Source organism: Castor canadensis, chromosome 7 (assembly GCF_047511655.1).
Source record: "Castor canadensis chromosome 7, mCasCan1.hap1v2, whole genome shotgun sequence".
Lineage (NCBI taxonomy): Eukaryota > Metazoa > Chordata > Mammalia > Rodentia > Castoridae > Castor > Castor canadensis.
Window position 1 is genome coordinate 133652773 of NC_133392.1, and position 12185 is coordinate 133664957.

General features: G+C 47.3%; 1 protein-coding gene across 14 annotated transcripts in view; it reads right to left on the bottom strand.

Moving 5' to 3' along the window:
* Positions 1-12185, bottom strand: part of Macf1 (microtubule actin crosslinking factor 1) — a 358063-nt gene that overhangs the window by 332371 nt on the left and 13507 nt on the right. The window contains exon 1 of one of the 14 annotated variants that reach the window (XM_074080504.1): positions 6367-6655. The exons of the other annotated variants lie outside the window; for them this stretch is intronic. Coding sequence (XP_073936605.1) covers positions 6367-6460 — 94 coding nt within the window. The 5' untranslated portion in view covers positions 6461-6655. Of the gene's footprint in view, positions 1-6366; positions 6656-12185 lie in introns of those variants that run through there. 14 annotated transcript variants of the gene reach the window in all.

Sequence of the window (12185 nt, forward strand, 5' to 3'; positions counted from 1 at the left end):
GGAGAAAAGAAAAAAAGAGTCTCTACACTTCTGTACTAGACAGGTGTTTGGCAATACATATATATATTGTTTTTATATCGTTAAGAGACTAATTGCGAGGCTGGTATTTTAAGAGATCAGAGAGGAAGCCTTATGCCTGACAGAGATGTCAGAGATGCAAGTGTCATGCTTTAGCTTTAATGAGCAAGAGAAATGACTTGAATAACCAGAAAGGGAGAAGCATTCCAGAAAACGGAACACAGAGGAAGGCAGAGAGGCAGGAATGAGAACCTGGGGATCTGCGCTGAGGCCGGCCCACATGGAGTACAGAGCTGTGCTGAGCAGTAATAACAGGTATGGTTGGGTAGACTAGGCAAGTCAAGTCATGGAAAGCCCGGAAAGCTGGAGACAAAGAACCACAGGTCTGCTGGGATTTATTTCAGAAACTGAAAGGCTCTGGAAGGAAAAATGACATCTTATTAAAAGAAACACAAGTAGGAATAAACATTCTCACATCCTACAAGCCAAGCCAGTGGGCCTGGAATGGCTCTTCCAGGCCAGGAAATCAGTAACTGCCCCCAGTAGAAACTAGAAAACTGAGCCTTGAACTCCAATCAAAACCATGAGACAGAGCTGGGGGCAACACTTGACTAGCACAAGAGAGGCCCTGGTTTAATCCCTGGTACAGCAAAAAACCAACCCAATATATAATTATCAGAAACTGAAAGGAAAGGGATTTCTCATCTTGGGATATTTCTGTTCCCAGACATACTCTGAAGTGTCCTTTCCACCAAGATCTCTAAAACCTGGAATTGGCACTGAGAACTACCAGGGATGAGACCTCAGCTGATGCATTTCCCTGGCTTGTATTACATCATTTGCCAAGCAACCCCAAGACAAAGGCAGTAGCTCCCAGAAGTAGTTAGTACATGCACACATTTATTATTCCAACAGCATGATGTGGCCAAAGCTTGTGATTTCCCAGCAGATGGACTTGACTCACTTTCTGAATTGATAGTGTCCACGTCCAGAAGTAGCAATTACTCTATTGTTCTGTCTAGAAGCAATCCACTCCAACTCTAGGACTTTGTTCTAAAAAGGAACTTAAAGCCAGGCACCAGTGGCTCATGCCTATAATCCTTGCTACTTAGGAGGCTGAGACCAGGAGCATCCAGGTTCAAGACCAGTCTAGGCAAATGGTTCTTGTGACCCCATCTCCAAAATAACCAGAGCAAAATGGACTACAGGTGTGGCTCAAGCAGTAGAGTGCCTGCTTTGCAAGCTCAAAGCCCTGAGTTCAAATCCCAGTCCCACAAAAAAATTAAATAAAAAGGAACTTAAGGAACTTAAGGCCTGGCAGAGTAGCTCAAGTGGTAAGAGCGCCTGCCTAGCAAGTGTGAGGCCCTGAGTTCAAACCCCAGTGCCACAGAAAAAAAACCTACAAGTATATTTTTAAAAAAGGAACTTAAAACTGAATCCACATTTAACCAAGAGGTTTCTTCAGAGCATTACTCAGGCAAACAATCCCAAATCCTCAGCCTGTATTTTCCAACCACTGTGATAGCAAACTCTCATCACTTTATACTATATTATTGATGTATAAAATTTTCCAAGACTTATATACCATAAAACGTCCTGCATAATAAGGGAGAAAGAAATCGCAGCTTCTTTTCCAGTTCTGAAATCTAGATTATAAGGCACTTCCTGTGTGTGCTTAAACTTCGGAGGCTAAAAACTAACAATGATACTAACAATTGCACTAACAATCACATTTTACTAACATTTTCACAATTTATCACACATAACCCAAGTCAAAGCTCTGATTTTAAAACTTCCCTTTGTAACACAATGTGGAACCTTCATCCAGAAGTTTGAAACCTTGTGCATGGACAGTAATTTTAAATCTCTGTGCCTAAATTTACCTATCTGTATAATATCATCCTTATAGGATATTATAAAGCTTGAATAAGATAATGAATGTGAAACACCCTTATAAATATAAAGTGCTGTATATGTGAAGTTTTTTAAACATTAATAGCCTAATATGTGCAACAGCTCATGTATATTCTCATGGATCCCAAGAAGTTAGTATTACGATCCCTATTTTAACAGATGAAAACCCAGAGGTCAGTGAGGTTGAGCAACCTTTTTGTTGTTGTTGTTGTTGTTATTGTACTGGGATTTGAACTCAGGGCCTTGTACTTCTGTGCTCTACCACTTGAGCCACGCCCCCAGCCCTTTTTGCTGTAGTTATTTTTCAGCTAGGGTCTTGCTTTTTTGTCCAGGCTCAGCATTGGACTGTGATCCTCCTATCTCTGACTCCCACATAGCTGGGATTATAGGCATAGCTGGAATTACAGCTGTGTATCACCACACCCAGGTTGTTTCTTGAGATGGGATCTTGATAACTTTTTTGCCCAGGCTGGCCTCTAACCTGATCCTCCCATTTCCATAGCTGGAATTACAGACATCCACTACCAAATCTGGTCTAGGTTAGAAAGGGACACAGCAGAAGTGGCAGAACTAGGGCTTGGAGCCCAAAACTGAAGAAATCTAAAGCCTAGCTTTAGTAGCCTTTTCACTATTGTCAAACCACCTTGTTATTCTGTATATGAATAAGCAGACCCTTTACTCCTAACTCTCTGTGCAGTAAATTTTGTGTGTGATATGATAACCAAATTCAGTCCTAAGTAGTTTCATTTACCTATGGCACCTAGCAAGAACTCTGCAATGTATGCACATGTGAATAAACAAAAAAAAAAAAAGAACTCTCAAGTTCCTGAGTAGCAGGTAGTCAATGTCACCAATGTTGAAATGTGAAGCTTCTCTTTTATTCCTAGCCCAGCCTGGCACATCAGCACTCTTTAGTTTCTGAGATTTTTGTGAAAACAGAAAGTCTAGTTCTGTTTGAACCAATGTGCACACTTCTCTTTCTGCTTAAACACCAACACGAACCTAGACTGTGTTTGTTTTAAACCTCTTCTCTAAAACGATGCCCCTACGTGGCCTGCCTCTTCAGTAGAATGTCTCTGCTAGGAGAGGATGCTGATTCTGCTTCTACCTCTGATTCTACCTCTGACTATTCCTTCTTAGTTTTCTCTGGTGTTCATAAGGACCTCAGTCCACAGAGAGGAAAACTTTATGGTTGGCCATATCATCATCTGGATGAAATATTCCCAAAACAATTCACCCTTCTTTTGTTTCCATATTTATCAAGTAACATGTAATTAGTAAGGTTCATAAGCACACTGATACAGGAAGAAGGTGCCTGGACAGCAATGTAAGTACCCCAATTGCTGGAAAGGAATCCCCTGATAAATAACACTGGCACACTAGTTGCTGCTTTTCCAGCCTTCAATGACACTTGCCCCCTCTTCCCCCCCCCACACACAGAGCCCATGGAGTGAACCCTCAGAAGATTCTTTACGAACTGTCCCCAAATTATTTCAACATCATGTGCTCATCCAGAACTCTAGCCCTCTAGTCACACCTTAAACCCCTCCACTCATCATTCACACCTCCCTGCTTCTGCACTGCTGTTTATACCCTGTCTTCGCCCAGCCCTGTCCGATTTCATCTGGCTAAATCCTGTTTATCACGAAAAGCTCTCAAACCTTCCAGTGGGACTTGTAGATCAGTGGTAGAGCACTTGCCTAGTGTGCAGGAGACCCTGGGTTCAATCCCCAGCACCATAATAAATTAACAAAATAAAATATTTTTTTTAGCCAGACATGGTGGTACATGCTTGTAATCCCAACACTTGGAAGGCAGAGGCAAGAGGATCTCGAGTTTAAACAGAGCCCAGGCTAACTAGTGAGACTCTGTCATGTATATATATATTGTTTTTTTTTCACCCCTCCCAAAGAGCCGAATGGAGATGCCCTTCCCTCCCCTTGCTTCCACCATACTTTATACACACCTTTATTGGAGAGCTTATCACAGAATCATAATCACTTGTTTACATATATCTTTCCCTTGCTAGATGTGAGGAACTGAGGGTAGGAACCAGATCCCATTCCTAATTCTAACACCCAGTGCCTAACACTGTGTTACTCATTCCCAGTAGAGTTCATAATTGTTGGAGGTTGTTGTCCACTCTGAAATGCTAGGATCCAGAGTTATTATCTAATGCCTCCTGTTTACTGGCCAGCTATCTGAAAGAGCCTTTGGGATATGAGGAAATGAGGGAGAGCATTTATGTCCATGCTGAATCATCTAATCCTGCCAAGACCATGCTTACTACCAACACACAGGGAAACAGTTGCCAAGCACAGTTCTGGAAAACCCAAGCCTGACAACCATTCCTAATGCAGCTGAGCTACACAGCTCTGCTGTCTTCACAAAGCAAATTCACTACTTCCCTTCTCACCTTTGCCCCTTCTGGGGAAGCTTATGCAGGTGAAAACTACAACACTCTTTTTGAACATGAAAATCCTACTTTATTTTGTAGAATGAGGTGAGTACGAATTATTGGCAGTTAACAGTGATCCAAGTAATTTGGAGGCCAACCAATTATTCATTAATATCTATTTATATTTATTAATCACCATTAATATCTACTTTCCCATATCCCTCCAAATTAATTAATTATCCTCACAAAATATCTCCCGTGGTCACTCTATAGAGTACAGCATACTCCTCTGCAAACAATTCTCCTAATAAGTCAGTAAGGGGATTCAAAGTCTGGAAAATGCAAGCATTCCATACAGCAAAGTAACAGGCATGGCTGCTAAGCTGCTCTGACTTGGCAGTGAGAATGGTGCAGTGAAGGCACCTAACACACACAACCCCCTCATACAGCTCCATTCATTCACTTGGGCAAGCCATGTTTGTCATCACTCCCTTCAAGAAAGAGGTTTGTGACTGGGAAGAATCAAATTCCTATACATCTGAACAAAATCCTTCAGAGGAAAGGAGACAGTTAAAAGGACGGTTCACTAGAGGCCTCTCCTGGACTGAGCCTACTTCCCCTTCTTTCCCTGTCTCATTTGCTATAAGTCCAACGTCCTTTCAGCTGGGGGCCACTGGCAATCTGATCCAGGGAGGTTACTGTGATTCCTTCACCTAGTTTTGTTTTAATCCTGCTGGTTTGAAGCTGTCAGGGCCAGAGACAGCCGGGTGTCTCCTCCCTCTTAAGAGTACAGTCTTGCTCAAAAGCATGCGGGGGAACTTAACAGAGCAATTCACTGAGCAGCATCTTTCAGTGAGGTCAAGCAGCACAATCCAGCCTCTTTGTGCTCTGAAAGGAACTGCATTTCTTAAAGAAAGACCACAGGGGGTGGACAGAAACCTTGCTGCAGGCAGGAAAAGCTGGACGGCTTACAGGAGCTGGTGCAGAAGGGAACAGGTAGAGAAGCCCTAGCAGGTCCAGTTTAGCATTTCATCTTTTTTATTTTTTTCTTGCTGCATTCCCAAACAGAGCTCTAATGCCTCAAGAAAGAAGGGAGGAGGAAAAGAAAAGAGAGAGAGACACAGGGAGAGAGAGAGAGGTTTTACAGCTTCTTTATTAGTTTCCCTTGACTGGGTAGGTGCTGTAAGCAAGTATGCGGGACTCAGTCACAGGGCTGAAGTGTCCTGTGCTGATAAAAAGAAAGGGAAGGCTCGTCACCAGGGCCTTGAGCTAAATGAACCAGGAGAAAAGTGCAGCCTTGGAGTTTCTGGGAAAATCTCCACCTCTGTGCAAATAGGAATCACGACTGCCGCCCAGAGCAAAATCCCAGAACTGGACGCAAAGGTCGAAGCGGGGACCTGCCAAGGCCACGCACCCTGGCTTGCACGCGGCGTGGAGGCGCAGCCCACGGCCCCGTGCCCTGTCAAACTTTCTGCACCCGTGGATTAGCCATTAACCCGGGGACTTCTTGGCAAGCCCGCCTGCAAGGGCTGCGATCCCCGATTTCCGAGGGAGGGAAGGAAGAAATAGACCCCAGCCTCCATCGGGCCCCGACCTCCAGGTTGGCGGATGGGGGGTGGGGGTGGGGGAGGGGGGAATGGGTGAGACCTCGCTACCCCCAAAACTGCACTCCCCCGACCCCCCAAGACCCCTAGGTGCGCTTCGCCACCCCGCCCGGCTCCCCCGCCACTCCCCGGGGACTCGGGGAGACAAAAGCGGGCGGGTGGTAAAGTCCCGGCGGCGTGGGGCTTGCCGCGGTCCAGCTGGGGACAGATAAGGGGGCCAGCACGGTGACCGGCGATCGCCGCCGCCGCCGGACAGGGCTCGCCAGGCTCAGCTCGACTCTGTAAATAAACCCGGGAGCGCCCCGCGCGGGTGGGCGCGACCCCGCCGCCGCCCCACCTGCAGCCGGCCGGGCTCCCCTGGGCTTCCCCGGCTCCTCGGGCTCCTCGGGCCCCGGGCTCCTCCGGCCAGTCCCGGCCCGGTCCTGGCCTTACCTTTGTAGCGCTCCAGCACATCCTCGTACGCCTGCACGAACTCCTTCTCCTGACTGCGGTTGGCCGGCTGCTGACCCGGCACGTAGCCGGCCATGGCCGCCCGCGCTGCGCTCGCCCCGGGCCCCGGGGGGGCCGCCGGCTCCAGGCCCGCGCGCTGAGGAGGCGGCGGCGGCTGAGGCGACTGAGACGATTGAGGCGACTGAGGCGGCTGTGGCGGCAGCGATCCCAGCCTCGGCCTTTGTGCGGCTCCGCGGCGGCGGCGGCGGCGCCCTGGCTCCGCTCGCTCACGGCTCTCGGTCCGGCAGTCGCGCTCCGCTCCTCAGCCCGCTCGCGCCCCGCCGGCCCCGGCTCGCGTTTCCGCCTCCCCACCCCTCGGCTCCGCTCCTCCCTCAGCCCGCCCCGGCGCGGGGCGGTGGCGGCGGCGGCGGCGGCGGCGGCAGCGGCGGCGGCTCCTCCTGTCAGGAGCGCCAGGCCCTCCCGGCCGCCTCCCCGCCCCTCGGCCGCCGCCGCCCCGAGCGTCCTCGGCCCCCCGGCTGCCCACGCCGGGTACCCCTCGGCGGATGCCGGGTACCCCTCGGCGGATGCCGACTACCGTCCGGCCGGGAGCCGAGCACGGCGCGAGGCCGGCCCAGGCGCGAGGCCGGCCGGTAGGAGGCCCCCCGCGCGTCAGGGTGGAGGCTGGGAGGGCCCAAGAGGCTCCGAGACCCCCGGGTCCACTCGGCCCCGTCAGCGCTGATCCCCGCTCGGAGCCCGGACAAAGGACGGAGCCCTCTGGCTGGGGAGAAGCTGCGCTGGGCCTGTGCGGCTGCACGAGAAGGACCTAGAGAAAGCCCAGAAAGAAGACAGGCAGCGACGAGAGCCCAAGGTGCTCACATCCCAGAGCCAGACAGGAGAACAGAACCGGGACAAGGACAGCCAAGAGCTGGGCACAAGAGCCAGACAAGGCCGCAGAAACACCACAAAGAACCCCAGGCAGGAACAAAAGGTTGTCCAGAAACAAGACAAAACCATAAGCCAAGGGGACAGTCCCAGCCCCAGGAAGTAAAGCAGGCCATGAGCAGAGCCTTAGAAATGACCAGTGGCCAACGGATGGAAATGGAGTCTCACTGCCCTGTGGGGCGAATTAGGGAGACAGAAGGACATAAGTCTAAAGAGGACAGCCCCAACAGGATTACTAAACTGTGACAGCCATCCGAGCACAGAGACTTAAATGAAAAAAAAAGAAGTGTGAGAACCTGAGCCTGAACCAGAACTGTTAGGGAACAAAAGATCTGGAGCATAACTGGTCAGGGCAGAAAGAGGGAGGCCAATTATTCTCTATCACCAGGGGAAAGAAAAGAGTAAAGAAAGAAGCAGAGCCACCAGTAGCTCACGCATATAATCCTAGCTACTCAGGAGGCAGACATCAGGAGGATCACAGTTGGATGATGGCCCAGGCAAACTCTGAAAGACCCTATCTAGAAAATACCCAACAAAAAAAACAGAGCTGGCAAAGTGGCTCAAGTGGTGTAGGCCTTAGGCCTTGAGTTCAAACCCCAGTACAGACCAAAAAAAAAAAAAAGAGTAAAGAAAGGAAATGGGTAATACAGGCAGGTTTAAGGAGGGAGTCCCCAACATCATCTTGCCCTCCAGTTGTGCTATCACTAGATTCTGAAATTCATGGAATGTGCAGAGGCCAAGAGCAGTCAATGAAGAACTCAAACTATGGTAAATGTAGATGACAAATTTGGCCCATTCAGCCATTATCCTCCCTGGGTTAATTTGATTTTTCAGAGGACGGGGTGGTTGTGACAAGAGTTTAGGTTAGTTAATATTATTTGGGCACATGAACAAATAAAAAAATAATTCATGCAACACTGAGCAGCCAAAATTGAGACTTGGGCTCATGTCAGTTCCAGTCTCAAGATTTTGAAGGAGGAGCTTCTTACCCTGGGGGCAGGGATTGTATCTCTGTACTTTGTGAGTAGTGCCAAGTATTTGGTCAATCAATGATCTGCACATTAATAACAAGAAAAGCAAATGATGCTTTCCATAATAGGTGCAGTAATAGGTTTCCTCATCACACCATGAGCAGAAATAGGATGAGCAAGTCATTAATCACACCTTCTCTCATCAAGTATTGCTGAGTGTCCAAGTTCTAGGTGTGGAGATCAAACAGGGAGGATCTGAAAAAGGACAGAGATGATCCTTGGACAAATGCTCATTTCCTTCCAATTTAATCCTCTGTGCTTTGGGGGCAAAAAAAGTCTTACTTCATGTTAGATGTCAGCCACTAATGAGCTCAGTCTACGAAAAGAAGGGGAATAACCTGCCTAGGAAACTCAAGGCCCTAAGTTCAAATCCCAGTACTGCCCAAAAAAGTGGGGAGGAGAGGACTAAGAGGCCAGTAATTCCAGCCACTCTGGCAGCAGAGATTGGGAGGATCAATGTTTTAAGGCCAGCCCAGGCAAAAAGTTCAAGTGAGCCCAACTCAACTAACAAGCCAGGCATGGCACTTCACATCTGCAATTACAGCTACTGGGGAAGAACAGGTAGGAGGATGGAGGCCAGCCCTGGACAATAATGAGACCCTACCCAAAAAATAACCAAAGCAAAAAAAAGGTAAATCGCCTGCTTTGCAATCATAAGACCTTGAGTTCAAAACCTGATCCCTCAAAAAAAAAAACAGGGATAAGTTTGAGGTATATATATTTTTTAAATTAAAGTTTGTTAGCAGAGATTGCAGGATGAATGATTGGTAATTGGTAGCACAGGCACATTTTCAGTAAACAACAGAGAATACAGAAATGCTAAGTCTGGAGATGTTGACTTTATCAGTGCTGAGTCACTGCATTTCCTATATTTTATACCAGCAGGACTAAGAGGGCCCAAACGAAAACACACACGCCTCCACCTCACCCTACAGACATCTGCCTCCTCCTTTTCATTGCAGCCAATAGAAAAAATCCTCCATTCCCCTCCTGGGGCTGCTACAAGCACCAGATTGTGAACAAGCTCCTCAAGAATTGTGATTTATGCTGCCAAAGGTGAAGAAATAACAGGAAAGAAGAACGAGACTCTACTCTGGCAATCAGGCCCTAGTGAAGACCTGGGGGTTTAGAAGAGAGGGCAAGGACTGAGATTCCTATAAATATACACCGTAAAGCTGGGCACGATGGTGCATATCTCTAATCCCAGCATTTCGGAAGCTAAGGAAGAAGGATCAGGATTCAGTTCAAGGCCAGAGAGACTCAGTCTCAAAAAAAAAAACCCTATAAAAAAGGAAGTTCTGGTTTGGGTTGTGGCTAGAGAACTCTCAGACTCAAGTTGCTTTCTTGACAAAATTTGCATTTAAATGCTCCCAAGAGAGTCTGAAGTAGCATTCTTCTAATGAATGGCAAGGGGGAAGTCCACATGTTTGGCTGATGTTCCTGTTTTATAGAGAGAAAATTTTACAAGGCTAGAGGAACAAAGCTTCTGCTGGGGGATGGGACGAAGGAAGCCTACAGAGGTTTTTCTTGTTTGTTGTTTTTTTTTCTTTCCAGCAAGAGTCTAAATTTATAGCCAGACCACACAATCAGGAGGCACTGAGGCTTTCTCCTTTTGCCCTATGATTTTCCTTTGCTCCTGATGGGTGAGCCTGCAGTTGCATCGCTAAAGAGGTTGCGATGTGCAGCATGTGCTCGGGAGGACATCTAGTGGGGGAGAACAGTAACACAGGCATCTAGATAAAGCCCTTAGAGTCCTCCCCTTCCGGTCAAGTGCCCCTCTCTTTAAAGTCCTGCCACTTGTCATCAGCTCCTCAAATGAGCTCTCTTACCTCAGGGCCTTCCCATCTGACTTTCTATAACCTTTCACCAGTCTATAACCTTTCACCGCTCTCTTCCTTTGGCCTGGCTGGCTTCTATTCACGGAAACAACCACAGGGAAGCCTTCCTTGAACCCCCAGGATAGCAGGTCTTCCCGTATCCTTTGGTGCTGTAACTCATTCAAATCCATCACATGTGAAGTTATGGGAGTTTGGGGAAAGGGAAGTTGGGACAGGGTCTTGCTTGTTTCTTTTTTTTTGGACTTGAACTTTCAATCCTCCTGTCTCAGCCTCTAAGTGCTGGGATTATAGAGATGCACCATAAAGCCTGTCTTATCCTTCATCCTTTCTAAAGCCTTAACGCTGTAAGATCTGGGGCTCTTGTTGGTCTTTCACCACAGGATCCTCAGCATGTGGCCAGGAACCTAGCATATACAGGGCACTCATTAAATATTTGTCTAAAATATTGGTTAAATGCATAGGTGAGTGAACCAGATCATCCCAAAATATTCAGCTGACCATGGCTTTTGACTAGCGTATTTAAGAAAATAGTATGGAAAAAAATTTGGAGGCTACTCAAAAAGCTAAACATTGATCTACCATTTGATCCAGCAATACCACTCTTGGGGATATACCCAAAAGACTGTGACACAGGTTACTCCAGAAGCACCTGCACACCCATTTTATTGCGGCACTATTCACAATAGCCAAGTTATGGAAACAGCCAAGATGCCCCACCACTGACGAATGGATTAACAAAATGTGGTATCTATACACAATGGAATTTTATGCAGCCATGAAGAAGAACGAAATGTTATCATTCGCTGGTAAATGGATGGAATTGGAGAACATCATTCTGAGTGAGGTCAGCCTGGCCCAAAAGACCAAAAATCGTATGTTCTCCCTCATATGTGGACATTAGCTCAAGGGCAAACACAACAAGGGGATTGGACTTTGAGCACATGATAAAAGCGAGAGCACACAAGGGAGGGGTGAGGATAGGTAAGACACCTAAAAAATTAGCTAGCATTTGTTGCCCTTAACGCAGAAAAACTAAAGCAGATACCTTAAAAGCAACTGAGGCCAATAGGAAAAGGGGACCAGGAACTAGAGAAAAGGTTAGATCAAAAAGAATTAACCTAGAAGGTAACACACACGCACAGGAAACTAATGTGAGTCAACTCCCTGTATAGCTATCCTTATCTCAACCAGTAAAAACCCTTGTTCCTTTCTATTATAGCTTATACTCTCTCTACAACAAAATTAGAGATAAGGGCAAAATAGTTTCTGCTGGGTATTGAGGGGGTGGGGGGGAGAGGGAGGGGGCAGAGTGGGTGGTAAGGGAGGGGGTGGGGGCAGGGGGGAGAAATGACCCAAGCCTTGTATGCACATATGAATAATAAAATAAAATAAAGAAAATAGTATGGGCTGGGAAGATAGCTTAGAGGTGCAGTGCATTCCTAGCATGCATGGGGCCTGGATTCAATCCCTAGCAACACAGACACACACGTACACACACAGTGAGTTGGTCTCTTACAGTATCCCTCATCTAAGCCTGGCATCCAAAGTCTTCCAATTCTGATATCTACTTTCCTTTTTGGGCTAATCTCTCACTACACCCTGTGGGCAGCATCTTTCCCTATAATCAAGCACCAACCCTTGGCCTGCAAGGTCCACCCCTTCCAACTCCATCTACTGAAATCCTACTTGAAAGTTCATTCAAACAACATGAAGTTATTTTTAATCAACCCAAATAGAAGAGGGCCTTCTCAAAATCCCAACTGCTTTTCCTTTCCCCTATCTCTGGGACCCCAGCCACACGTATTGGGGTGTCCGTATAGGCTGCTTCCTTAACCTCCTGGTTCATCAGATCGTTGAGGGCAGAAACAGAGACATCTATTTCATCTTTCTTTCACATGGTAACTAGTAATATTTCAACTAGCAAATGATCACCACTTAGTAGATGATCAACAAACAAAAATAGTATAATATAACATTTGCTGAAGGAATGGATGCTTCACTGAAGCATGGA